The 27908-nt window shown below is 42.3% G+C and overlaps 5 protein-coding genes across 6 annotated transcripts; 3 read left to right on the plus strand and 2 right to left on the minus strand.

Moving 5' to 3' along the window:
* On the plus strand, nucleotides 68-4312 carry LOC8069231 (catalase isozyme 1). Its single transcript, XM_021448709.1, has 8 exons — nucleotides 68-202; nucleotides 350-446; nucleotides 1385-1662; nucleotides 2320-3096; nucleotides 3228-3317; nucleotides 3483-3550; nucleotides 3646-3739; nucleotides 3872-4312. Exons 1-8 carry the CDS (start codon nucleotides 188-190, stop codon nucleotides 3929-3931), a joined length of 1479 nt encoding a protein of 492 aa, XP_021304384.1. The 5' UTR covers nucleotides 68-187; the 3' UTR covers nucleotides 3932-4312.
* Nucleotides 4892-9694, plus strand: LOC8066379 (probable U3 small nucleolar RNA-associated protein 7). The gene is made up of 7 exons (XM_002437587.2): nucleotides 4892-5141; nucleotides 5283-5372; nucleotides 6441-6573; nucleotides 6910-7028; nucleotides 7190-7257; nucleotides 7857-7905; nucleotides 8672-9694. Exons 1-7 carry the CDS (start codon nucleotides 5091-5093, stop codon nucleotides 9692-9694), a joined length of 1533 nt encoding a protein of 510 aa, XP_002437632.1. The 5' UTR covers nucleotides 4892-5090.
* Nucleotides 11339-13809, plus strand: LOC8066380 (receptor kinase-like protein Xa21). The gene is made up of 3 exons (XM_021449937.1): nucleotides 11339-12002; nucleotides 12094-13565; nucleotides 13759-13809. The coding sequence occupies exons 1-3, from the start codon at nucleotides 11339-11341 to the stop codon at nucleotides 13807-13809; spliced, it is 2187 nt and encodes a 728-aa protein (XP_021305612.1).
* Nucleotides 15182-18461, minus strand: LOC8066381 (probable galacturonosyltransferase 3). Of its 2 annotated transcripts, none has more exons than XM_002439020.2 (8): nucleotides 18231-18461; nucleotides 18029-18093; nucleotides 17887-17932; nucleotides 17634-17780; nucleotides 17413-17523; nucleotides 16934-17268; nucleotides 15869-16841; nucleotides 15182-15749 (listed from the first exon to the last, which is right to left on the minus strand). In XM_002439020.2, the coding sequence occupies exons 1-8, from the start codon at nucleotides 18366-18368 to the stop codon at nucleotides 15471-15473; spliced, it is 2094 nt and encodes a 697-aa protein (XP_002439065.1). In that variant the 5' UTR covers nucleotides 18369-18461; the 3' UTR covers nucleotides 15182-15470. The 2 variants fall into 2 exon arrangements, with proteins under 2 accessions (XP_002439065.1, XP_021305859.1); XM_021450184.1 differs by having other exon boundaries at nucleotides 17696-17780; nucleotides 18231-18370.
* Nucleotides 20434-24207, minus strand: LOC8069232 (probable serine/threonine-protein kinase PIX13). The gene is made up of 6 exons (XM_002439021.2): nucleotides 23879-24207; nucleotides 22751-23103; nucleotides 22093-22228; nucleotides 21515-21657; nucleotides 21267-21390; nucleotides 20434-21122 (listed from the first exon to the last, which is right to left on the minus strand). Exons 1-6 carry the CDS (start codon nucleotides 23961-23963, stop codon nucleotides 20704-20706), a joined length of 1260 nt encoding a protein of 419 aa, XP_002439066.1. The 5' UTR covers nucleotides 23964-24207; the 3' UTR covers nucleotides 20434-20703.

The following is a 27908-nucleotide window of genomic DNA, read 5'->3' on the forward strand; positions in this document are numbered from 1 at the left end:
AACAAGGCCTTGGTGGATTTTGCTTGAAAAAGCGGCTTCCTACTCCTCGTCCTTATCACCAACCGAACCGACATTGTTTTCTTCCCCTTCTGGCTTCTGGCCTTCTCCTTCTACACAGTCTAGAGGCGTCTGCTCCCCCAATCCCTTCCGCCCGCCCCGCCTGCTCGACGCGATCCCGCCGGCGGCCATGGATCCGTACAAGGTACTGTTTTGTTTTTCGATTTCGACTTCTTTCTTCATCGATTTTGCCCTATGTATTAGATCCTCAAAATCAATTTCGAATCTTGTTTCCTTCCGCCCTTGATTGATGCGCTCGCTCATCTGATTTGTGAGATTCTTCTTCTTGCAGCACCGCCCTTCTAGCGGGAGCAACTCCAGCTTCTGGACCACCAACTCCGGCGCCCCCGTCTGGAACAACAACTCCGCCCTTACCGTCGGACAGCGAGGTCAGACTCTGCTCTGCTGCCTCCATTACTCCTTTCCTTTTTACCTTACACGATCCTGTAGCATATATGTTCTTGATTTGTGTGAGATTCATTCGATACGTGATCTGTGCTAGCCTTGCCATGTGGAATTAGTCGTTCTTTTGGTTGCTAGCTGCTCTGATCCCTCTACCAGTAGTATTGCACTGTGGAAGCTTGGCTGTAGCTGTTGACCTGAGGATTTGGCTTCCAATTCGTTCAAAGCTTGCGGCTTGATGTGCTTTTGGTTGATTTCCAGTGAATAATTTTGCTGCTCTATATATACGGATTGATTCACCTGTCATATAATTTCGTCGATGAATTTGAGACTTGCTTATTCTTCCTGTGCTGCCCAAAGGTCTTATTCCTTGGATCAGCTGTAAGGTGAAACTTTTGTCCTGATATTTTCGTCAGTCGCTGTCGTACCATTAAGTTGCTTAAGGGAAAGGGAAAGAAAGCACCTTTCCAATACGAAATGCCATCATGGAGTTATAGTGATAATCTTAGGTGAGGGGCAATTGCAGGGTGGTAAAGTCAAGGCAGGGTAATCACAGTTGATTATTACTGGTGCGCAGTGTGGTATATTTACTTTTGACAGTTACCTGGGCTAGTGCTGAATCACTACCAGAAAGCATAACCTTTGGATTTTCTCTCCTCAGCATGTATGGCAAAACTTTGAAAGTGATTGCAAGTCCAGTTTGGTTCTTCTGAATGTCATTGTCGCAAAAAGTGTCCATCAATTACAGGAACAGGATACAGCACACCTATCTGTAACCAATATGTTTCTTTCGGTGATGTCAGAAAAATAATAAGCCTTTTGTTTTAGGAGTTTGCTTTATTGTCTACCTGCTTCACTTTCTGTTTTGGTGTTTAGCTAACAATTTCTGATTTATTGTTTCACACGATGTGTTCTTCTTTGGCAGGACCCATCCTCCTTGAGGATTATCATCTAATCGAAAAGCTTGCTCAGTTCGACAGGGAACGTATCCCTGAACGTGTTGTGCATGCACGGGGAGCCAGTGCCAAGGGTTTCTTTGAGGTCACTCATGATATCTCTCACCTTACATGTGCTGATTTTCTCCGGGCTCCTGGGGTCCAGACACCTGTTATTGTCCGGTTCTCTACAGTTGTGCATGAGCGTGGAAGCCCCGAGACCTTGAGGGATCCACGTGGTTTTGCTGTCAAGTTCTACACCAGAGAGGTACTGAGGATAAATTCTAACTTGCCTCCTAGGGGGAATATATATACATCTTAACTGTTCTATTTTTTGTTATGTCTTAAAAAGGAACATTCTTTTTAGAACTGTTGTGAGATGACACATCTTGGCAACATTTTTCTGTCAATGTAAAGGTTTAGCTGATTTCAACTATTGCTTGGTAACTTGATGTGTACTTTAGCCATGTAGATGATGTCCTTGGCATGAGCTGTTATTCAGATGAACTGATAGCTCTATATTCTTTTACTCATTGGAATGAACTGTATCTTTTTTTTTCCTTAGTTGAAAGCTACCTCCTGTTTAAGTTGACCTTTTACATTGTCATGATGAACTTTTATGAAATTAAATTCTGATTACCTATTTGTGACACAGATACAAGTGTCTTTTGCTTAAAAGAACAATACAATGTGGCTCCATAATGTGCACATGGATAATCACAGATTCTCTCAGCAGAAACAGTAAAATCAAAGATATTTCATAACTGAGTCCATCTCTGTCCAGTTTCACCTACAGATTGCTGTGCTGTTTGTTTACCTTTTTTTAACAATTTTTGACGCCTTATATAGTGACCCCGACACTTTATATTGAGCTTTTTATATCCAAAGGAATAGTATCTTATGATTTTCTCCGTGCCTTTTTCAGGGTAACTTTGACCTTGTGGGTAACAACATGCCTGTGTTTTTCATACGAGATGGGATGAAATTCCCTGATATGGTCCATGCTTTCAAGCCAAACCCAAAGACCAATTTGCAGGAGAACTGGAGAATAGTAGATTTCTTCTCTCACCACCCAGAGAGCCTGCACATGTTCACCTTCCTCTTTGATGATGTTGGCATCCCACTCAACTACAGGCACATGGAGGGCTTTGGTGTCAATACCTACACCTTGATCAACAGGGATGGAAAGCCTCACCTTGTGAAATTCCATTGGAAGCCTACTTGTGGCGTGAAATGCTTGCTTGATGATGAAGCTGTGACTGTTGGAGGTACCTGCCATAGCCATGCGACAAAGGATCTATATGATTCCATTGCAGCTGGGAATTACCCTGAATGGAAGCTCTACATCCAGACTATCGATCTTGACCATGAGGATAAGTTTGACTTCGACCCGCTTGATGTCACCAAGACCTGGCCTGAGGATATCATCCCACTGCAACCTGTTGGACGGATGGTCCTGAACAAGAACATTGATAACTTCTTTGCGGAGAATGAACAAATTGCTTTCTGCCCAGCGATTATTGTCCCTGGAATCCACTATTCTGATGATAAGCTGCTCCAGACGAGAATCTTCTCCTATGCTGATACCCAGAGGCACCGCCTTGGTCCAAACTATCTGATGCTTCCTGTGAATGCACCAAAATGTGCCCACCACAACAACCACCATGAAGGGTTCATGAACTTCATGCACAGGGATGAAGAGGTACTATGTTCTTTGGACTTCTTTCTCCTTTTGCATGCAAGTGTGTTAGGATGCATCTTACCTATTGACACATGTAACATGTGGGAGTTCTTCCTTTATAGCACTTATATCTATTTTCTCTGCTTCTTTAGGTGAACTACTTCCCTTCAAGGTTTGATCCTACCCGTCATGCTGAGAAGGTCCCTATTCCTTCCCGTGTTCTAACAGGCTGCCGCGAGAAGGTGTGTATTGTAGTATGTTTAAATTCGAACAGTGCCTTTATGTTAACAATATTATGCTATGGTGGGCTTGTGGCTGCATCGTTGTACTATATAATGGCGAAGGTGAGTCATTGTTGGATTTTTTTCTTGATTCTGAGAACCTGGCGTGTGCTGTTGAATCTGCAGTGCATCATCGAGAAGGAGAACAACTTCAAGCAGGCTGGTGAGAGATTTCGATCCTTTGACCCTGCCAGGTTTGCTCCCACACCTCAGGCTGTTTGGTTTACAGGCATAGAAAGACATTAAGCTGCTGTTTGCCTAATTCAAGTGTTTTGGTATCTGATGACAGGCAAGACCGGTTTATCCAACGATGGGTTGACGCACTGTCAGACCCTCGTGTTACCCATGAACACCATACGATTTGGATCAACTACTGGTCTCAGGTATTCATTTTGTTGTTTGTTTTTGGTAAAATGCTCAGTGGCTACTTGGGCTATTGCTAACCATGTACAACAGCTGCGGACATTTGTGTTTTATTATCTTGGTACTGAAACCATATTACCTGTGTGCTGCAGTGTGATGCCTCTCTTGGCCAGAAGCTGGCTTCTAGGCTGAACCTGAAGCCGAACATGTAAGATTGACAAGGAAGAAAGCAGGCGCCGGTGGCCGAGGATGCAACATGGAGCGTGATGCAACACATGTTGGATCGTGCGATGTTGAGAACGGCTGTTACACCTATATAATCGAATAAACAGGGATGTGCGCGTTGTAGTATGCTGATGATCGGTGGTGGTTATATATCCTGGAACTTTTGGTGTACACATCTTTTCTGGAAAGACGTAATAATAAAGAAGAATGTGTCAATGTGGTGGGCAACAGTAGCAGACGATGTAGTTTACGGTGGCGTTGTTTTTGTCGCCTGTAATGCAAAACCCTGCTGTGTGCTCGCCTGTCTATTACAAACAGTGATGAGTTGTGGCGGTATGTTTTTGACAGTTTATTTACTAGTGAGTACATCTCTGATTGATCACGTTCGCCTAGAACCAAAGAACGTGAAGGAACAGTCGGTTCTGGTGTGGTGGTTGCCCCCTCAAAATTCAGAAAGAACGAACAGAGGCAGCAAGGATCCCAATCCTAACCCCATCTAAAGGGTCTCTCTTTGAACAGAATTCAGAAAAGCACAGGCAAAAGAGAAGCAGCAAGGAACCCATACAAAGGGTCTCTTAAAAGGCAGATTTTTTTGCCATGTTCTAGCACTACTATTTCAGCGGTACTTTTTAACGAACGAACAATGTTTTTCTTACAACAAATCAGCATAAGCATCGTATAGGAGTTTTACTGAAAGTTAGTTCAATTTGACAGGATTTTATAAGAATTATAATCATATAGGAATTTTATTGAAACTATGATTTAATATAGGGGAAAAATATCCTAAATTCCAAAGAGGCCTGTATCCGTCTGCACATACATTACACGGATTCAGCATGGCTTTGCCTCACCGTCACCGCAGCAAGAGCAAACATGACCAACCATGCTGCCGCAACAGAAAAACAGGCGGCCTGCAATTGTCCAGCGGGCCGGGATAAGTGGGCTTGCGGGCAGGCCGGCGTCCCTTGCAACCCTACTCTGCTGCCTTGTCCTTGTCTTCTTCTTCCATCACCCCCAAGCGTGACCGACGACTGGGCCGACCGCCGCCGCCGACGACGAGCACCACCAGTTACGCGCTTCCCTTCCTTCTGGGAGAAGCCGTGCGCCCAAACCTTAACGTAGCAGGACGCTCAGCACGAGCTGGAGATGGAGGTGGAGGTGGCCAAGTATTCGCGGGGGCAGGGTGCTGACTTGAAGGTAATCCATTGTTGTGCTCTTGCAAACAAGCTACAAGTGTTAACCATTCTACTTTAGGATGAATATGCTGGCCTGCTATGCCACTGTCATTTTCTCCTGAAACTGCACATTGACTAGCTTGGTTTTGGAATGGCTCTGTAGGCGCTGCGGGACAAGAAGTTGAAAGGGCAGCTCACTGTAAAAGAGAAGCTATATGGCCAATCTGCAAAAGCTGCTGCAAAGGCAGAAAAGGTCACCTCTCTTTCCATTGCATCGTTGTGGATATGCAATTGGTGTCTCACTAGAAATCTTAGGTGAAATTGTGAACATTATGCGGGTGAAACAGAGAGTCTGATATTTAAAACCTGTGATTGGTTATGGTATATGTATGCTATTGTACCCCACAATTGATGTTTAGCTGTTTTGACCTCAAGGGAATCCAGTTTGGATGAACTGACGAAGTGAGTATACGCACATACATACAGGTTTAGCATTTTACAAGCATTATATGAGTCACTGAAAGCCTGAAACATTACTGCCAAAAAGGACAAAGCCTCAGCAAGATCTGTATGTTTTTTTTTTTGGGTACATATTGGCTTGCTAAAAGTACTATTGCTGAGCTGAAAAGACTTGCTTTGGAGCAGAGCTTTGTTGTCTTAGATCAGCTCCTAGCTCTTCCTCTGAGCAGAACTTGGACATCAATGTGGTCTCTAATATAACACTTTGACTAGCAATATTAATAAAAGTATATTATGTTAAACAGAGATATACGTTATAAAAGTAGTATTCCGAATAAAGCTAGCAATGCTGATATAGTCCTATCAAGCTATATAAATATTATACTCCCTTCGTTCCAAATTATAAGACAATTTGGATTTTCTAGATACATTTCTTTTACTATATATTTAGACATAGTGTATATCTAAGTGCATAGCAAAAGCTATGTGTCTAGAAATGCCAAAACGTCTTATAATTTGGAAAGGACGGAGTAGACATTGATAGATGAAGATAAAAAGAAAAGTTTAACTTAAAGATAAACCTAGATGGACTTATATTTGTGATAAGAGGAAGTATGTAAAACGGCATGCCTACCTTTTTGAAGACAGTATGAGCTTAAATATGTTGATCTTTTAGATTTTTTTAGTTTGATTCACTTTTCTCATGACCCTCATTCTTGATGGTTATACTCTGAATCAGCTGTTGTTAATATTCTTCTTTAATGAAATAACATGCAGCTCTCCTGCCCATTTGAGGGAAAAAAAAACTGTTCTTAATTTCAAAGATTTGTCCTTGTCTGATTTCTGCTACTCCGTTTTGCAGTGGCTTATGCCTAATGATGGAGGTATTTTAGAGCCTGATCATTTGGAGAAGACATATAGATTTTCACAAAAGGATATATTGACGGAGGTGGATCTTTTGAGTTCAAGAAAACCATTTGATATGATCTTACCTGGTAAATCTTTTAGTCAATGTTAGTGTTCTAAGAATTTCTGTCAACATAACTTGTTTGTCGCTCTTGCCTAAACCAGCTGTTAACTGTTTGATAATAACAACCTTGTTGATTCTATATGATCCTTTAGAGTATACAATAACTCAAAAAATGCCCTTTTTGCTGATATTTATAGTTTTATACATGACACTGTACTGAATCCAACATGCATGTCCGGTGCCAGTTTTGATTGATTGAGAAATCTGCATATTCAATTTTGTTAGCCTACCTTACTATTAACTTTTCTGAATATATGATTACTGACTGCTATGGGATCTGACTGACGCTTCTATTGTGCAGTACTTGGTCCTTATCATATAGGATACACATCAAATGGACGCTACATGCTAGTAGGCGGACGAAAAGGCCACCTTGCAATGATGGATATGTTGCATATGAATCTTATCAAGGAATTTGAGGTAAGTTCTTTTACTATTGAAGCATTTCCCTCCATACGGGCTTTACTTCACATACCCTTGTTTGTGCCATGTTCAAATGTCAAAATATTTCCAGCATCACCCATTTTTGGTGTGCTTCATGGATAACGATTGATTTGGTTTTAATTTCTTATTTTCTTTAGGTGAGGGAAACTGTTCGTGATGTGACATTCTTACACAATGAGCAGTTGTATGCAGTCGCTCAAAAAAAGTAATTTCTTTTTACTTTGCTGGAACTGTGTACTATGTCATCATTGCTCATGAAATATTTAACATGTATTAACTGTTGGCCTGAAAAATATGAAATAAAGGAATATTAAAATTCACAGAAATCACTGTTCAGGGTCTCAAATGAGAACATATACCAAATTGTTGCGAAATCTGTTGATCAACCAGGTCATAAAATTATTTCCAAATGGTTGCTGCGTGTTCCTCATAGAAATATCCTGAAGCCATATTATTTCATGCAACATTCATTTTTGTGAACAATAAGCCTATTTCTGGCAGCTCATTGAACTTCTTATACATAATCTGAATCTCAATGATGTGAGGTAGGAGCAGCTGAAAATTGCCATTTGAGGTCTGAGCTCTGACTGATCTGGATTGCTTGTCTGAATTGTTCATCATTGCTTTACTGAGGCATTGAATTATTCTATAATTTGAAATGTTTGTACTAGGCTAGATCAAGCAAAATTGTATATGCTTATAGTTGATGCTTTATTGTTCTAGGCAGTTGATTATGGCTGTTGGTCTCTGTTTCCTGTCTACTATTAACATTTCATAGTTACTCATGAAACATTTTTCAAACAGGTACCCCTACATCTATAATCAACATGGTACAGAAATTCACTGTCTGAAGGTAAGCATGATGGCACAATAATGCGATGACATTACTGTTCAAATGTTGTTTTCACATGCTGATGGGACAATTATAGAAGAAAATATTCAATAATAGAATCATATTCTCTTATTTGCATTCATGAAAACTGCACTATATGTCAAACTGAAAGTGGATCTCTTTTTTGAGAATAACTGAAAGTGGAGATCAGCTACATGTGACTATGTGAGTCTCAATAACATTGGTACTTTCCGAGAACACATACCTTATAGTTCCGTTGGCTAATTTTCCTGCAATACTGAAAATAAAAGTTTGCATACATTAAATAATAAATTAGCACATGTTCCCTCCGTTCCAAATTGTAAGTCGTTTTAGCTTTTCTATATACATAGCTTTTACTACGTACCGGATGTACATTATGTCATACATAGTAGAAGGAAAAGCTATGTATCTAGAAAAGCTAGAACAACTTACAATTTGGAATGGAGGGAGTACTTCACAGTTCAGTCATCAAATGCCCTGCATCCAGGAGATCATTTGTCACTTAATCAATTCAGTACTTTTTTTATTTTCCTTTTAAATCCCACTGGGCCTTCAAATGAACTTATTAGACAGAATTTCTTTGGAATATAATGCTGTGCGCTGGTGAGCATTGTAACAGTTTAGCAACATAGATTTTGAGAGATGTGTATCAGTCTCAGCCTGTCATCAATGCATAGACGTGTTATCATCCTAAACTCAGTGAAGATGTTTTCTTTTGTGAGTGTGATCGCTTCTATGTTGGCAGGAACATGGAAAAGCATTGAAACTCCAATTTCTGTCTAAGCAATTCCTCTTGGCCTCAATAAACAGCTTTGGGCAGCTCCACTACCAAGATGTGAGCACTGGTGAAATGGTTGCAAATTATAGGACAGGTCTGGGCCGTACCGATGTTATGCAGGCCAATCCTTACAATGCTGTCATTGGCCTTGGGCATGCTGGTGGAAAAGTTACCATGTGGAAGCCAACCAGTGTGAAACCCCTTGTTACCATGCTGTGTCATCATGGCCCGGTGACTGCTGTTGCATTTGACAGGGGCGGCAATCTTATGGCAACAGCAGGTGTTGACAGGAAGATAAAGATCTGGGACCTGAGGAAGTATGAGGTTGTGCATTCTTACCCAGTACGTGCTCAGTCCTTGGATTTTAGCCAGAAGGGGCTGTTAGCCTGCAGCAATGGATCTCAGGTAGAGATATACAGGGATTTTGGTGGGCATGATTATAAGCTTTATATGAAGCACAAAATAATGAAGGGCTATCAGGTTGGGAAGGTTTTGTTCCGCCCATACGAAGATATTCTGGGGATTGGGCACTCGATGGGCTTTTCTTCCATTCTTGTTCCAGGATCTGGTGAGCCGAACTTTGATACCTTTGTTGACAACCCCATGGAAACTACCAAACAGAAACGTGAGAAGGAGGTGCATGCTCTCCTTGATAAACTCCCGCCGGAGACTATCATGCTCAACCCAAACACGATAGCCACTGTAAGAGCTCCAAAGAAGAAAGAGAAGAAGACCAAGAAGGAGATTGAGGAAGAGATGGAAGATGCCATTGAGGCTGCCAAGAACATTGAGCGCAAGAAGAAGACCAAGGGTAGGAGCAAACCGAGCAAGCGGGCCAAGAAGAAAGAGGAAGATGTTTTCAAAGCCAAGAGGCCCTTCCTGGAGCAATCCGATAAGGTCGATGGACGACCTGACAAGAAGCAGCGGATAGGCGAAGAGGTCGAACTCCCAAAAGCCTTGCAGCGGTTTGCCAAGAAACCACAATCATAATTGTCGTTAACACAGAGTAGGGATTCACATTGGTTTGTGATGCATGGCTAGTGAGCCTTTATGATTTAGCTGTCCAGTATGTAAAATTCCAGTGCGAGGATATAATGCACAGAAGAATGTGCCGAAATTTTGTCTGAACTATTGGTATTCCAGTGAGCATGGCCGTGCCCCCTCTTTGGTTATCGTAGATTCTATTGCCTTTTTCATTCAGATGAAGTAGATAATTCCTAGGTTTATTGTGGATCATCAAAGGCACTCTTTGTGGTCAAGTACCGAAGAATCAGGACTTTGAACCAGAAGCACTCATTCGCTGCTGTCCATTACGCTTTAGTTTTGGTTCATCTACTGTACCTTTGAAGGGCTCTGCTTGTGCAAAATTGCAGTCAAGGTTATCGAGTCGTTGGATCAGTTATTCAGTTGCGACTATTGGTGCCACCGTGATGAAGCTAAAACAAATTAGATGAGGATGCGCTTGTCTTGTAGGTATGAAAATTTAAATTGCAACTCTGGTAAAAATTTGATCTAGTATTGGGTTTTTAAATTTTTGTGGGCGAAAGTCCAGCAGGCTAGACGTTCGCCCGAGAAGGGGATGATCACACGCGGGAAGGGTTGGGCTACCCTGGATGCAAATCTCCCTTGCCTTAAGCGGTTGTGTGGATTATCAATCTTGAGATCTGTCGATTTAGTCTAAGACCTTCATAAGTGATCATAGAAATAAAGTTATCATTTTTTCCCCAAGATTTGCCAATGTTAGTTGGGAGGTTTTAACAATTTAAACAAGTTACTCCATACAAAAGCATATAAGCATCTCTAATAGGGCAACCAAATCATTTTGTAAAGATAAATAGGGCTATCATTAGACAAAAACTTCTCTAAATAATGTGCCAGGCGTGTTGGCACGGTCAAAAAGGTTAGAAATATAAATAAAAAAGTAGGTTGGGTTATATTTAAATATGATGTGAAAAACAATTAAAAAATTCCTGGATGGTGGCTCCACCACTGCCTGTGCCATCATTGACCAAGGCAAAGGTTTGGGTTATCCAAGGCCTTGTTTAGATCCAAAAAAATTTTAGATTTTGATACTGTAACACTTTTATTTTTATTTGATAAACATTATTCAATCATGGAGTAACTAGGCTTAAAAGATCTGTACAATTAGTTTTTGTTTTCATCTATATTTAATGCTCCATACATGTGCACAAGATTCGATGTGATGAAAAATCTTGAAAAGTTTTTTATTTTTGGGTGAAGCCCAAGTCACGGCGGTCTGGTCACTTCCTGGCCAAATGCCGTCTGCTCTGGGTTAAGTCAGTAGCAGCCTCAACGTCACTGTTCTAACTTCAAATTTGGATTTGGAACGGAGGGGAGTACTTTTTGAACGGCTGTATGAATGCAAATTATCCGCAGGTCTTCTGGTCGTTGCTAATCCAATCAAAAGATGATGTAGCACAACTTCAACGATCTTATCGCTTTGAAAAACAGAGAGTAGTGCGTGTTAACAGTGCATTATTCGGCTAGACTGGTAGCCCACTTGCTGTCAGGACTGCTAAGATTTTCACGGCGAAAATAAGCAAGTCTGACTATTTATTTGACCACGGCATTATATATGCACACTTATTCAGCCGCAACAAGGCATGACCAACCATGATGCTGCTTCTCAGCATCCTCCTGCTGTCGCCCATGACCACCACGGCAGGGCATAGCGACGAGAGAGCTCTTGTGGATTTCAGGGCAAAGATTACCACCAACTACGGGGTGCTGGCCTCGTGGAACAGCAGCACCAGCTACTGCAGCTGGGAGGGCGTCACATGCGGCCGCCGGAGACGTGTGGTTGCTCTAGACCTCCACTCCCACGGGCTCATGGGCACCATCTCCCCTGCCATTGGCAACCTCACCTTCCTGAGGGCGCTCAACCTTAGCTTCAACAGCCTGCATGGTGGCATCCCTCCAAACATAGGTTCCCTCCGCCGCCTCTGGTATCTAGACCTGCGGGACAATTCGCTTGTCGGCGCCATCCCAAGCAACATCAGCCGTTGCACCAGCCTCAAAATATTGGTGATCGCTGACAACCAGAAGTTGCAAGGAAGCATACCAGCCGAGATCGGCAACATGCCGATGCTAACTGCCCTCGAACTCTACAACAACAGCATCACTGGAACCATCCCACCATCTCTGGGGAACCTTTCCCGGCTCGCAGTCCTGTCCCTCAAGGGCAACCATCTACACACAACTCTGGTTCCTTCAGCTCTCTATCAACAACCTCTCAGGACTGCTACCGCATTCACTGTACAACCTGTCATCTTCGAAAGTGTTTTACGCTGCTGTGAACAACCTACATGGTCATCTCCCAGAAGATCTCGGAAGAAGCCTGCCTAAAGTGCAACTCTTTGGGCTTTCAGGTAACCGATTGACTGGAACTATTCCAATGTCACTCACGAATCTCTCCAGCCTCCAAACATTTGACATATCCAGCAATGAGTTTACCGGGGTTGTTCCTTCCGCATTGGGCAAACTGCAATATCTTCAATGGTTTACTCTGGATGCAAACCTACTTCATGCAAACAATGAGCAAGAATGGGGATTCCTTACTTCCTTGACAAACTGCAGCAGATTGCAAGTACTATCGATCGGATGGAATAGGTTCGCGGGGAAACTACCAAGTTCAGTGGCCAATTTGTCCACCAGCATCCAATTGCTACGGATTCGCAGAAACAATATTGCTGGTGTTATCCCATCAGGCATCGGAAATTTGATTGGCCTTCAGCAGCTTATTCTTGGCGAGAACCTACTCACAGGGGCCATTCCAGTAAGTATAGGGAAGCTGACACAAATGATCAAGCTATATCTGGGCTTAAATAACTTCTCCGGAACCATTCCATCCTCAATAGGAAACCTCAGTGACCTATTTGCACTTGGTATAAATTCCAACAACATGGAGGGATCAATTCCTCCTAGCTTTGGAAATTTGAAGAAGCTCATAGCTCTAGATCTATCCAGTAACCATCTCAGAGGCTCCATCCCAAATGAAATTATGAACTTGACATCAATCTCAGCATATTTGGTTTTGTCGGACAACTTACTGGAGGGACTTCTTCCTTTTGAAGTTGGCAATCTGATAAATCTTGAACAGCTTGCTCTATCAGGAAACCAGCTGTCTGGCAAAATTCCTGACACCATCAGCAACTGCATAGTATTAGAAATTCTCCTAATGGATGGCAATTCATTTCAAGGAAACATTCCTCCAGCTTTCAAGAATATGAAGGGGCTTGCTGTACTGAACTTGACGAGCAATAAGCTGAACGGAAGCATCCCTGGGGAGCTAGGCAGTATCACTAACTTGGAGGAGCTGTACCTTGCCCACAATAATCTATCAGGAGAAATCCCAGAACTCTTTGGCAATTCAACATCACTGATCCGTCTCGATCTGTCCTTCAACAATTTACAGGGAGAAGTACCAAAAGAAGGGGTTTTCAAGAATCTAACTGGACTATCAATTGTTGGAAACAAAGGATTATGTGGTGGAATACCACAGCTTCATCTTCAAAGATGCCCAAACTCTGCTGCGAGGAAGAACAAGAAAGCCATGCCAATGGCTCTTAGAATAGCAGTGCCTGCAGTAGGAGCTATTTTGGTCCTATTCTCTGGTCTTGCTTTGGCTGTATTTCTTTGCAAAAGGTCTCAGGCTACAACGACAAAAGAGCAACAGCCACCTCCCTTCATTGAGATTGATCTTCCAATGGTTTCATACAATGAATTACTCAAAGCAACTGATGGGTTTTCAGAAGCCAATCTCCTGGGTAAGGGAAGATATGGTTCGGTGTACAGAGGCAATGTAGAAAATCAGGGCATTGTAGTTGTAGTGGCAGTCAAGGTATTTAATCTCCAGCAACCAGGATCATACAAAAGTTTCAAGGCTGAATGTGAGGCACTGCGAAGAGTGAGGCATCGATGCCTTGTAAAGATTATCACATCCTGTTCAAGCATTGACCACCAAGGTCAAGACTTCAGAGCACTTATCTTCGAATTCATGCCTAATGGAAGCTTAGATAACTGGGTCCACTCAGATACTGAAAAAGAAAGTGGAAATGGAACACTCACCATGGAACAAAGGTTAGATATCGCTGTTGACATTGTGGATGCTATAGAATACCTCCACAATGGCTGCCAGACATCGATTATCCACTGCGATCTCAAGCCCAGTAATATTCTCCTTACTCATGACATGAGGGCTCATGTTGGAGATTTTGGCATCGCTAGAATTATAAATGAAGCTGCAAGCACTTCTTCAAATTCAAACAGCAGCATCGGAATAAGAGGCTCCATTGGATATGTTGCCCCAGGTAATATCGATGCTTCCTGCCTGCTTTACATAATTAGATTCAGTTAGCTGTATGCTCATTAAACAAGTTTGTGCATACCTGTTTGTGCTCTGTTTCAATCTATTGTAGAATATGGAGAAGGGCTTGCAGTATCAACTTATGGTGATGTATACAGTCTCGGCATTACTTTGATTGAGATGTTTACAGGAAGGAGCCCAACAGATGATATGTTCAGAGATGGGTTAAACCTGCATTACTTTGCTAAGGCAGCTCATCCTGATAACGTTATGGAAATAGCAGATTCCAGAATCTGGCTGCGTAATGAAGGAAATAATAGAAATGCTACAAGAGATATAGCCAGAACAAAGGAATGTTTGGCTGCTATCATCCAGCTTGGTGTACTTTGCTCAAAGCAATCACCCAAAGAGTGGCTGTTAATAAGTGATGCTGCTGTAGAGATGCATAATATCAGAAATACATTCCTCAGTGCTCACTGATAAAAGTCGTGTGAGATCAGAAGACTTGAATAATAATCACCGATTCACCGTACAAAGGTCATTATGTTTCTGATAATTCTTATTGAATTTCAAACACTTTTTGTCATTTTTCTGAGCATGTTGAAAACTTATCAATTGGTGTGGTGCCGTACCATCCACTTTCTATGTCTCATTGTTTATAGTATTTTTGTATTTCTTGAGTTATGAATAAATGAGGAAGTCATGACAATGTCTCTTCAGAATAGTAGTGCCTACAACAGACAGAGAGCTATCCTGGATTAATTTCAGGGTTTGCATTAGTTTTCTTTAATCATTACAGAAGTTCCAGGGCCATCTCAGTTCAATGAGATAGATGTTCCAATGGTGTCATAAAATCAAATACTTAAAGAAAAAGATGGTATCTCAGAAGTCAGACTCACAAGCCAATCTTCTAGGAAACAGGAAAGATGTTACATATACAGCACAATATCATTAGTGAAACCATTTCTGGTGCCATCTACGGTATAGGTAAGATCAACATCTGTTCACTCAGTCCATTTTAGTCACCCATCCCTAACAGTAACAGTGCCCTTTTGTTCTAGGCTTTTGGTACAGTTCTGTGATTGAGACCTTTGTTTTACTCCATTTAATTCAACATTCTTAAGCATCAATATTCAACACTCCATTATAACTGGACAGTGTTCATACTGCAGGACATAAGCAGTTGAACTTTTTCATCTTTTTGCCAATTCATTCAAGGTACAGCAAATTCTAAAGTAAACAAAAGAATATCTACTTTGCTGTGTGGTATAAATCACCTTATGCACCAGTTCATATAAGAATAGCTAGATAACTACAAGGCATAATGACTAGATTATGAAGACTTAACTATGCTAAACACGCCACTACTTTGCCTAACACCCTTCTAGGGAATAACTTATGCTCTGAAATGAAAAAAAAAAGTTGATGAAGATTTACATGTCATTGTTTGCCCTCGTAGCAATGCTGAACATGCGAGTTGTCAACATCTACATACTTGGACCAGTATGTCTTGTACTTGGAAATGGCAAGGTCAAGCCAGGGCTTATAATTCCCATTGTAATGAACTACTGCAGCATTATCGATCTCAGCAATGTCAACAGCTGGATCATAGCCCAGGCCCAAGACATGCCAAGTACGATTCAACGGGTATGTCAGGTTGTAGAAAGTAATTAAACCTGGAGGCAATGTACCCAGCTTCCACAGCTTACGATCCTCATTCTGCAACAGGTCTTCTCTTAGTAAGTGAAACAACAATATTCATTACAGCTTCACTAAATGAGGGGCAAAATGCAGTAAGACAATGCAATCAGCAGTAGATTTCTTATGTCACTACTTACCAAATCTTGCCAATAATGGTATATTCCAGTGATATTTCGCTTCTTCCACTCCTTGAGGTCAAACATGTTCATTCCGAAAGCCCACCCACAAGCATGCGGATCGAAGTTCTCTGAGATCTTTGGGTGTGAGAAGTTGAGATAAGTGTCAAAGCGATGGAAACTCTCTTTACAGGTTTCCACAGCGCCATTTACCATCCCTTTAAGATCAATATCCCAAAGGGGTGTCAAATCCTTCTGTACAACAACATCATCATCAAGAAACAGTATCTTCTCAAGCTTCGGATGAATTTCTGGCATGTAGAACCTCAAATGGTTGAGCATGGACAGATATTTGGGATTCCTGTATTTCAGATTCTCGTTTCCATCAGAGAGTGATGACGGATCGTGTGCTTTGAAGTAATATTCTTTGAGGCGAGCTGACTCCAGTTGCCGAAGAACAGAACAGTATGACGAATTGAGCCATTTGAAATTGTCTATGTTCTCCACATGAACAGTTGCCAGTTGAGGAGGATGAGTAATGAACCACATCTTCATGGCTGCAAAATTAAGTCTATCAGTGACAATATGGAACACGTGCTTCTCTGGTTCATTGGCATTTGTCACAGTTGATCTGACAACTACTGAGGCTGCAAGCACATTATCAGAAAATATAGCATAGTGGTAGAGTGACCGATCCTCAAGCTTTTCTTTATCTTGTTCTGCCTTCAAAGCAGCAGCATGAAAATGTTCCTTGGTCGCATCATCACGAAAATAATAATCAGTTGTCAGCTGCATATGTAGGCAGTGCAAGGGCATGGGTACTGTCTTCGCAGCATGCTGAACCAGAAATGAGTTCTGTTTCTTCACTGCATCAATATTTAGTTCCGTTGACTGCAACATAGCACGCAATTTTCTTGACACTTCACCCGAGCTGTACAGAACATCTCTAGCCGAAGACAGCACATGCCCCATTGCTTTTGCTCTCTCTAAGGCACTGCAGAAATAAGGGGTCATAAGCACCTTACTCTTTAACACAAAAGTGGGAAAGAGCCAAACTGATTAATCTTCAGAAGGGAAATTTAGTACCTAGAATCGAGTTCACTGTCAATAAGTGCATCCCCGATAGATGTTTGGCTTTCTTTTATGCACTTCATGAGCAAGGCATACATGTCTGGTTCCTTCTGGGAGAGTGCAATAGTGGCATATAACTTGGCCATTATTATCTGATCTTTCATGAGCCTTAGTGTTGAATCTGTATTAATAAAGCGGAACTCCTGCCTCCATATGTTGTAGCTGCCTCTAACTTTATTGTTAAAGTTCATTGAGCTATTTATTGCTGCATTTCGCATCTCAAGTTCAACCTTCTTATCCATCTGAAGCAGCTCCTGAACCCTCCGCTCCTTTCTTCTACGTCGAAATACCTGCAAGAGCAATAGCAGCAAACCAACACTCAGATGGGCAGAAATAACACATCACACAGTAAGCCAAACAAAAAATCTTGAAACACAAGTAAGTAACCACTGCACTGCATTACATAGTCACTACAGAGGGAGGATGGAATTGACCTGTCGCCTTAATTTAATCGGATCAACAATTGTAGTTGCCAGAGTTTCAGCACTTGAAACATTGGTGGTTCCTGATCCACTGGCGAGTAGATGATCCCTGGCAGCAACTTGCTGGCGCAACAGCAGAAGAAGCACCCGTTAGAGCTACAAACAAAATAGAACAACCTACCAACTTGTCCCCACAAACAACACAGATAATTTTTATTTTTTTCAGAACATACTGTTCCGGCTACTGGCTGGCTATCTCTGGGCAACCAAGGGTTCTCCCAGATAGAGGACGAACCGAATTCTCTGGCGGTGACTTTGAACAGCTTGATCCGGCCATGCTGGTCAGTGTACGCGATCGTCTTTTCAGCCTTATCCACATCCTGCTAACCATTCACCGTGCAAACATTAGTGTGGCGAGCGAAGCAACACAATGCAATCGCGTGCCCTGAGCAGCCAAATTCAGATAGATAAATAATAAAGAGTGACCTGTAGCTTGCTGCAGCCAGGGCAGTTCTCGCGAGTCCCGCGGTCTCTGACAATCCAAAATCACACGGCAACAGCGAAGTCAGAGACTTTACTGAATCGCGTAATGAGGAAGGAAGAAGGATGGATGGCGATGGTTTCTTACGCTCGGTGACCCGAGAAGAGCCACTGCGACACCGCTGATCTGGCGGCGGGCACATGGATCACGACCTGCGGAGGAGGAGAAGCGGCGGGAACAATGAGAAAAGGAAAGAGCCCTGGTTCTAAGGGTTGGAACGCAGTGAACCTAACATTTCGCCGTTGCGGTGAACAGTGCGGGGGTGAGCGGCGACGCGGTGGGTACAAACCTGGAAGGAGAGGAAGCAGAGGAGGATGAGGAGGAGGACCAGGAGGCCCGGGCGCCGCCGCAGTGGGAGCGTGGTTCTGGGATACGCTGCCGCGGCCGCGGCCGCCGCCGACGAGGCGGAGGAGGAGGAGGACGCCATGGACCGGGAGTGGAGTGATGGGATGCGGATTTTTTTTTTTTTTTAAAAAAAAGAAATATTTAGGGAGATGGATTTTGGGGGACGAGAGCTGGGTGTACTAGGTACTAGCAGGAAGAATGACGAATCTTTTTCTGGCCATAACGGTTAACGGGAATGGACGGCACGTTTGTCGGGATTACGGTTCTTCTTGTGGCCTATAAAAATGCCACCTTCACCCGTGTCCGTGTTAAAAGAGTGATGATATGTGCTAAACGAGTGACCACGGCAATCACTTTGATTTGGAGGAAAGAGCGATCAGGCAATGCCTAGACGAGGGTTAGATAAGTATGGTGTGATACGGAACATCAATGGTTGGCCTACCTCTACTTTTTTGTTAAGGTGGGAGAGAAAAGTCTATGAATAAATCAGCTAACAGTAGTACTTTCTGTCATGGTTTATCAGCCAAACGAACAACTGTCATCTAAGCATTTTGCTGACGTGGTAAGATAGTTATTGAAGAAAGAGAGTAAAAATTATAGAAAGTTAGAAACCATGGCTACACGAGAACAAGACATAAAGGGATGTGACTGGTAGAAAATGAAGAGACAATAAATGTTATTGGATAAAAAATTATCTCGTAGAAACTATCCATTGGAAATATAGTTTCTATGTATAGTGTCTTTGAAAATTAATAAGTATAACATTGAGACTGCTCTAAGAAACCAATGTTTTATTAAGATTAGTGTGCTTGTATTGCACGTTGTCTCTAGGAAATGTCTTCTTTAAGATACCAAGTGACTTTAAGAGAGGGATAATAAAGCATTTTAGAATCTTTTCATATGTTCCATAAGGGCGTAGTGTAGATGACGGTGCTCGTAAAGAGCATCTAGGTGTGATGTGTAAAGAGTTGATGTCACTAACTCACTATAGAAACATTGTTGTGGAGTAAATGGGACTAAGGTTGTGATAGATACAAAACCATAATACTCTGGACTCAAGACCGCGTTGCTCTTCTTTAGTTAGACTGTTAGACCTTGTTCAGTTAATCCCCTATCAAGAGGATTAGAAGGAATTGAGAGGATTTAATCCTCTTTAATCTCCTTCAATCCCTCCAATTCCTACCAAATTGAACAAACCCTAACTTGTACTTTTAAATCTAAGTATACTTTGAACCTAACAACATATCTACAACCTAACAATTGCCCATCATAGTTCCTCTAAAAAAGTTTCGCCTTCTTTCTGAGATTATAGGACATACTACAATTAAGTTCAGAAAAATGTTGCACAAAATTACAATTGAGGTTTATGCATTGGAGCCAGCACTTGGAAGTTTCTAAGGTTGCACACAAATTAGCATAAAACAGTTCTACTTTATGAATTCACACTTAGAGTATAAATTCTAGAGAGAGAAATAACAATGGCAGAATAGTATGGTGCAGTGCTAGCATGCCAAGGATCAAAAAGTGGGTCAATAGTCAAGTCACCCCTGGGACATGCCTACCTCCTTTCCGTAATGCTACTAGACATGGGATCGGGATACATAATCCACATGTGTGCTTAGCAGTGTGAAGAGATGGACTTGAAACACACTTCCTTGTGCCGACTGATGACATCTGCAGGTAGGCTTAGTTCCAACCAAATTACAGAACTTTTGACCACCCAGTGGGAAATGCAGAATTGGAGGCCTAAATCCTAGGGCACCAAATCCTTAAGTGACTCAAAATCATTTATAAATCCCCATTACCACCAAAAGTTATTGCTTGTTAATCTAAAGCGTTTCTGGACAGCCTTTGTTAGTGGGCATCCCACTAGAAATGTCGATAATAAAGGAATGCAGAGTGCCGCCACATTGCTTTATTTGGATTAGCTTAAACCAGCTACAGAGGGAGTATGACCAAATCTGTATGGGCAAGCAATGATTCAACATCACTTTCTGTCTCAAGATTTTCAGCAATTATAATATATATTTCTTCTATATAATAACAATGGTTGATAAAATCTTTGTTGTAGTGATTAGAGTATTTGTTTTCTTCACATTTGGCTATAAAAGTTCAGAACTTGTACAGAACCATGACTAGCAGAAAAATGGACTGAATGACCATGACTGGAACTATTGTAAGTGCAATCTGATGCAATTCAACTCAGACAAGACTTCCATGGAAGAATGGTTGAATTTTATGCATATGCCAACTAAAAAGTCATCATCTTTGTGTACCGCTACACTGTTACATTGATCATCATGATCGCCGTAAACTTCGTCATGACAACAAAAATTGTGGTCTACTACCTTTACAACGTACCTCCGCATCAGAATCGATCAGTTCATCCTAAATGTCCTCATGACCATGCCATGCATCTACCTGCCCCTGGAGCTGGAGTTGTTCCTAGCGCTGTCACTCCTAGGGGACTGCACCTGACTGCGACGCGAGGACGAGGAGCTGTTCCTGGGCTCCCTCATCACCCTGCTCTTCACGGACTCGATCTTCTCCAGTGCCTCCACCACTTCCTTCATGGATGGCCGGCTCTTTGGGTCACCGTTCAGGCACTTGAGGGTCAGCTGAGCAGCCAGGAGGGCTCCTTTGGGATTGTACTGCCCCTCCAGCCCACTGTCCATCAGCTGGCTAAGCTTCCTCCGGTCAGACAACAATGGCCTTGCCCAGTTTACCAAGTTCACCTTCTCGCTCTGGCGGCTTGGGTCCAACGCCCTCAGACCAGAGATCATCTCCAGTAGTACAACACCAAAGCCATACACATCACTCTTCACATACAGGTGGCCTAGTTCATGAAAGATGCAATCAGTTAACATTTAGCTCTATGAAAAGAGCATTTCCCTTAGTATGCATTTATGATGCTTACACAAATTGTCAACAATAATAAGGAATAAACATATGGGAGGGAGAAAAACCCTGATATACATACCGGTAGAAACATACTCTGGAGCTGCATAGCCATAGGTTCCCATGACTCTTGTTGTCACATGAGACTCCCCACCATCTGGACCATGCTTGGCTAATCCGAAGTCTGAGAGCTTCGCGTTGAAGTGCTGAACATGATATCGGTGTGTGTTGATTATAGTATCGCTCAGGTAACAACAGTTCGTTTTTTTTTGTTTTTTTTTTGACGAGACCAACAGTTCGTTATCAGTAGCTCTGGAAAGAGTATTTTACCGAATCCAGTAAGATGTTGGAAGCCTTGAAGTCTCGGTAGATGATCTGCCTTTCTGATGAATGAAGAAATGCGAGGCCACGAGCTGCACCAATGAGAATCTTCAGCCTGAGGCTCCAAGGCAGCGGCTCAGAAACCGCCCCTCCTGTCAATGGTGAATAATCAGTATTAATATTACAACTAGAAAATAAGATGTTTCACACAAACAAAATACCCTGAATGGCCCAGAAATAGTAACAGGGAAAACAAGTGGAACCAACTTTTTCATCATGAATTTCCATTTTGACTCGGCAAGGATAAATGAAGGCTGAAGCAACAAGATATCGTACAGGTCTGGGCAATTTGGCTGATGCTGACATCCTCCAAAAATGCTCGTTAGTTGTATGGCACTATGGACTATGGTGCTTCATATATAATATTTTATGAAAATGATTTGAGATGCAGATGAAGCACCAACATTTGCAAAGTGCGCTACTGCAGGTGAAGTTGGCATAAAGAGTTTTGACCAATGTGACATAAAGAGATGTTTCTGGATCAAATACTATCATTAGGGAAAAAAATATCTTCTAAATATACTCACTTCGGAACAGGTGGTTCTCCAAGCTCCCCTTTGACATGAACTCATATACGAGTAGTAGCTCGTTGTCATCCATGGAATAGCCCAAGAGTTTGACAAGATTGGGATGTGAAATCCTCCCGAGGAAATTGACTTCAGACTGCATTGGAAACAAGCAAATTATTTTTTTGGGAGAAAAGCATATTTAAGAGAGTATTATTTCTTTCTAAGTCGGGGGGGGGGGGGGGGGGGGGGGGGGGGATAAAGGAAGCCATGGAGTAAATCAGAAACCCTTATATGTTGACAAGACTAAAAATAGGAAAGATAGAAATAAAAAATGTGAGAGCACAGGACCATGCACTAAGTCCCAACAGCTAGATCATTCTGATTGTAAATAAAAAAGGAAAGAATACTGATAAAGAACTAGACTCTCATAGGGACTCATCTTCCAAAGAAGCAGAGTTAATAACATATAGAGAGAAAAAATCAGTACAAAATTGGAACGAACTGAAAAGGGCAGCAAGCTGCACAATTGTGTACTGATATTTAAGCATTCACTGATTCATTTCCCTAGTTCCCTGATAGTTAAACCCGGAACCACCTAGATTGCAGTCATTATATTTTTCCTAAAGCATGCAATTTATAATGTAACGAAAAACTAGCAACTTGACAGTTTCTGTACCTGCCATTGTTCCATTCCCTGCACGCTCTCAGGATTGAGCTTCTTGACGGCAACCATGATGCCAGTGCTAGCCTTTGACGGGTTCAGAGTCTTCTCATCAACCCATCCCTTGTAAACCTTGCCGAATCCACCCTCCCCAAGCACAGTCTCAGGCCTGAAGTTCTTGGTGGCGCTCTTGAGTTCCGCAAAGGTGTATATCTTGAGGTTCGGAGACTCAAGAATCTGGCCCTCTGGGTAATCGTCGTCGACGCTGACACCACTAACTGTGGACGGCATGAAGGTGCTGGTGCTGCTAATCGTTGACAGCTTCCCTGTGGTGGCAGAGCTACTAGTCCTCCTCGATGCAGACATTCCTGAACATGTGACAGGAAAAAAAAAGTGAGGTCTTGAGTAAGTTGGGTATCAGGACAGGGAATGAGAAGTTTCAAATGCATAATAATCTACCATGGCTTAGAAATTTAGAATTTATTTATATAACGGAGGCTAATTTTGCTATTGGAGATAGATATATACGAAATTGGAAACGAATTTTGCCATTTGGATAGCAAAAGAAAATTATACTCTCCAATATATGGTGTAAGTGCAGAGGGTAGAGGCCAAAGGGTTGACGGACCCAGATAAATTTTCTTATACGGCGAGAGAGAGAGAGAGAGGTGGTGTGTTTTATTCTACAGACAAGTCTCAATTGACAGAAACCAACAAAATAACAAATTAAATAAATATAGTTGCAGAGAGATTGAAAATTTTAGTTGATTCATCAATTGTCCCAAACATGAGTACTTGGCGAGCACGTGCGCCTTAAGTTGAATAGCATGTGATTCTTGGAAAGTACGTAGTTTGTTAATGATGATGTAACAGAAATTTGTAAAACAACACCAAGAGAAGAAGAACAAGACGACGCGGCGGTAAGTAAAATATACGCGCGGGCGCGGGTAAAGAGAACAACCGCACACGAGATATGCATGGCATCAGATAAACAAAGGCATGTTCCAGTTATGCAAGCAGAGGATTTCAGTTTCAGGCAACAACCCGAACAGGGAGGAAGGAGGCCACCGCAGCAAGCAAAAGATTGAAGCTTTAATTAAGAGAGAAGAAGAGAGGAGGAAATGCTGACGGGGGTTACGGTACCAGGAGTAGCGGCCGACGACGGCGACGGCGACGCCCTGTTGCCGCGCTGGACGAAAGCGTCGATGGCGCTGGCGCAGTTCCCCATGGCAGGCGGCCGGCGGCGCGGCACGGGGGCCAGGCGGCAGCGGTTGGAGAAGACAAGAGAGGAGAAGAGAAGAGAAGAGGAGGCTCTAGCGGTTGCTGGAGGGAGTTCGATTTGCAACTGCAACTGCGACTGAGAATGGAACTGGAGTAGAGCCACGGGAAGGAAGGGAGAGGCGGAACCAACTGCGACTGCGAGTCTGCGACGCAGGGGAGGGAGGGAAGGAGAGAGGAGGAGGATGGAGGCGACTGCCGACTTGCGCTACTCGCTATATTGTCGTCCTCTGGCGCGATGCGATGCAAGCCACTCGGCTTTTTCGTTTTTTTTTTTTTTTTTGTTCTTGCTCGTGTGATCGTGTCACGTCTCAGTCTATCATAGCGGGCAGAAGGTGGAGAAAAAAAATGAAAAATGAAAACAAAAAGAGAGTCCTTTGTTTTCTCTTCTTCTGCCCAACACAAGACGTACAAAGGAAAGCGCGCACGCATGCACACAGCACACCTTAAAAGTTACTAGTTAAATACTTCATCCATTCTAAACTATAAGTCATTCCAAAAATTTTAGAGAGTCAAAATATCTCAAGTTTAACTAAAATTATAAGGATTTTTGACATCAAATAGGTATACTATGAAAATATAATTCATGAATAAATCTAATCTAGACATAATAATAAAAAGTCAAAATTTCTCACCCCCTGTTTTTGGTCGAGTCCATTCTTTAGAAATAACTAGCAGAAATCCCGCGCATTGCGGCAGGCGCAACTTGTGAACCTAGGACTCAGTTTTTCCTTCTCCTGATATATCATAAAATTTAGTTAAACTTGATATGCTTTGACTCTTCAAAATTCTTGAATAACTTATAATTTGGAATGAAGTGAGTAACTATTTGACGAGTGAGCTCACGGTCTAGTCACCGTAGGGACATTCTCCCAATCAGCTCCAATCCACTCTTGCCTCTTCCATCATGATTTTAATCAAAGTTGATTTTCTTGTTCTAAACTTCTAGAAAAAAAATACTCTCACAAAAAGAGAACTTCTAAAGAAATCTAGATAAAAAGCTTACTTTTTGTAATGTTGATTCTAGAGAAAACAATACGATGATGAGATCCAGTAGCAGGTGAAGGGGTTTCCTCTGCAACCTCAACCACGGTAGAGGGAGTAGAGGTAGCGTAGCATGGGGTGAGTGACGAAAGGACGCGAGCATGATAAAATTGTCGGAATTTTTTGAACCACGGTCTAGGAAGAACTTCTACTTCTACAATAAAAAGGCACGATGAAGAGAATTATGGATGGATAAAGCGGCCGCAAAAGTGCAACATTTAAAGAGGTTGGTGCGCTTTCTTTTACTGTAATTTGGTGAAAAGCCGGCTTCAAATAGGGTCTAGGTATGCTCTACTCCACACCCTACATGTTTGGTAACACTTCCAACTTATTCCACTATCTGCTTTAGCCCATGCTCGACGACGGCGCAGGAGGCCATAACAGCATAAGAAGAGAGGGGCAAGCAAGGGAGGCTATCGCGACATAGGAAGACGATTAGGGCGAGCTATAGGAGGCCACCTCCATGGAGGAAGATGAGGAGGGAGAGCGGTGAAACGTTTGCGCAACTCGAGAGCTCTCCTCACCAGAGTGAAGGAAGACGAGGGTGCATGGAGTCCGCGGTCACTAGAGACCGAGTCGACAGGAGGGAAGGAGGGTACGGTGGTTAAGAAAAATGATGGGAGCAGGATTGCATCATGAGGAGTTGGTTTTTCTGTTCCACCCCAGTGCAAAATTGGCGGAGCAGGTGGGAGTAGCAACATTTTGCAGCGCTCTGCTACCTAAATCTCTAGTGGAGTGGAATGAAGCAGAACGCTCCCAATCTATGCCTAGTGGTATTTCTTTTTTCATTGACATTATAAACACAAGGCTCACATACACACACTCATTGGTGCAACACACACTCATACTCACTCTACCTAAAGCACCTATCATGAGTAGAAAAACACATATTTGGAGGCAATTAAAAGGTGTTTGTAGAGGTTGTTGGGAGAAACCCATTGCTAGTTCAATGGCTGTGCAAGAGCACAATTTCCAACTGCGGTTTGTATATGAATGTGAAGGTGTTATTCCCAAAGGCAAATAATTTTTAACCCTTCTCAATTCCTTTCACCTTATCAACCTCCCTATCTCTAGCTCTCCCCTGTACCGATGGAGCTTAAGGCAAGGCCACCTCTTGCCACAACCTAAGTAGTAGTTATAAGGCTAATAATAATCAACGTAAAATTGGTATTTTACAATCTCATATTAATTTGTACTCTCTATATAACCTATCCACAGTACTAGAAGAAACTATTTAAATGGTAATTTGTACTCTACTTGTTATTTATTGTTAGGTATTTATGTTGTTAGTGACTAATTGCTCTAGTATTTGTGTGCACATTGATCTCTATAATGCAAATTGACCCTTCTTAAAAGTTGAAGTTGATCCTAGCTCTGCCACTATCGTGTCATCGTCTAGAACTATCACACCGAACTCAGCCTTGTTAGTTTGCAAGTCCTACACACCACCCGGCGGTGGCCACCTACCTAGTGGTCATGGAGCCCACAACTATAGCTTTAAATATGGCTAGCCATATCAAATGATACCAAAGAAAAGCCAAAGTAAACTCCTCGTTGGTTCAGTGACCACGAAAAACATGGTTTCCATGAGCGGTATGCACCCACATATAGATATCGATTTCTAGAGATATAGATAATTTAAGACACTTTTTTATGAAAACCGTCTTTTTAAGTACACCTGTTTCGCGGTCCCCAATCTTGCACCTCCACCTCATTGACCTCACCTACTTTGGTAGAATTCACGTGGCCCTTATAACATCTGGCAAAATTCATCACTATCTTTAGGTCCTACGATGATAACCCTACAACAACCAAATGCCTAACAGTGCAAGACACAGTCTCATGTCCATTATTGATGGACCTGACTTGCAAAAATAAGAATTTCTATAGACGATCGTTTATGTGATCCATATCTAGAAAGAGGCCGGTTTAAAAAAACAGTTCACATATGCATTTTAGTTGCACTTCTTAGCCATGGGGCCCACAGTAATAGTGTATAAACGTCACCGAGAGACTAACTTAATACATCATCCACAAATGGGGAAAAAAAGGTAGTTATTAGCCAAAAATACAAATATTTGTGCTGAGTAACAAGCCTAGATTTTGTTCGGCATGCAAGTGGAAACCGCCGGCAAATTGAACTGGTCGGTTAGTCGGTGAGCATGTGTTATTTGTCTGCTTGTTTCCATTCTTATTTTTTAGAGAAAAATCTGCGTGTGTTTGTTGTTTCCAATGGCTGCTCCTGTGCTGCTTCTTGGGTCACACTGACCGGCAAACAATTTTTTTTTTGACGAGTCCGGCAAACATTGACGCTGAGTCGCGCATACATACACTGTCTGCAGTCTGCTGTGTGTGCTTTATCTAGTCGGCCAACCGCACATAAGAATATATGAGACCGGCAGGCACAACTTGAGTTATTATGCATCCATTAGACAGGCATGGTGTGTAAAGGCATATGGGCGCTGGCCTTTTTTTTTTCATCCATCAGCATATACGAGTAGAACTACTAGAGGTTGCTATGGTAGTGTAAAAAATCCAATATTAATCCACCCCGGCCTTGCCCGTTTGTGTTGGGATGAGAATTGATCGAGAGAGACTGTCGCCGGCCGGGCAGGCGCGCGGGCACCGGCAGCGGCAGGATCTCTAGTTCTCTATCTCTGATGATCTCTCAGTCAATAACTGGGTCAATGGAGGACTAGCTTACTGATGCTTGTGTCCCTGGCCATATCATCTCTTACGTCATCGGTTTCTTCATGCATTGTGGCCTTGTTTAGTTGCAAAAAATTTTGCGAAATAGACACTATAGTAATTTCGTTTGTATTTGACAAATATATTATCTAATCATGAAATA

This window comes from Sorghum bicolor, chromosome 10 (assembly GCF_000003195.3).
Source record: "Sorghum bicolor cultivar BTx623 chromosome 10, Sorghum_bicolor_NCBIv3, whole genome shotgun sequence".
Lineage (NCBI taxonomy): Eukaryota > Viridiplantae > Streptophyta > Magnoliopsida > Poales > Poaceae > Sorghum > Sorghum bicolor.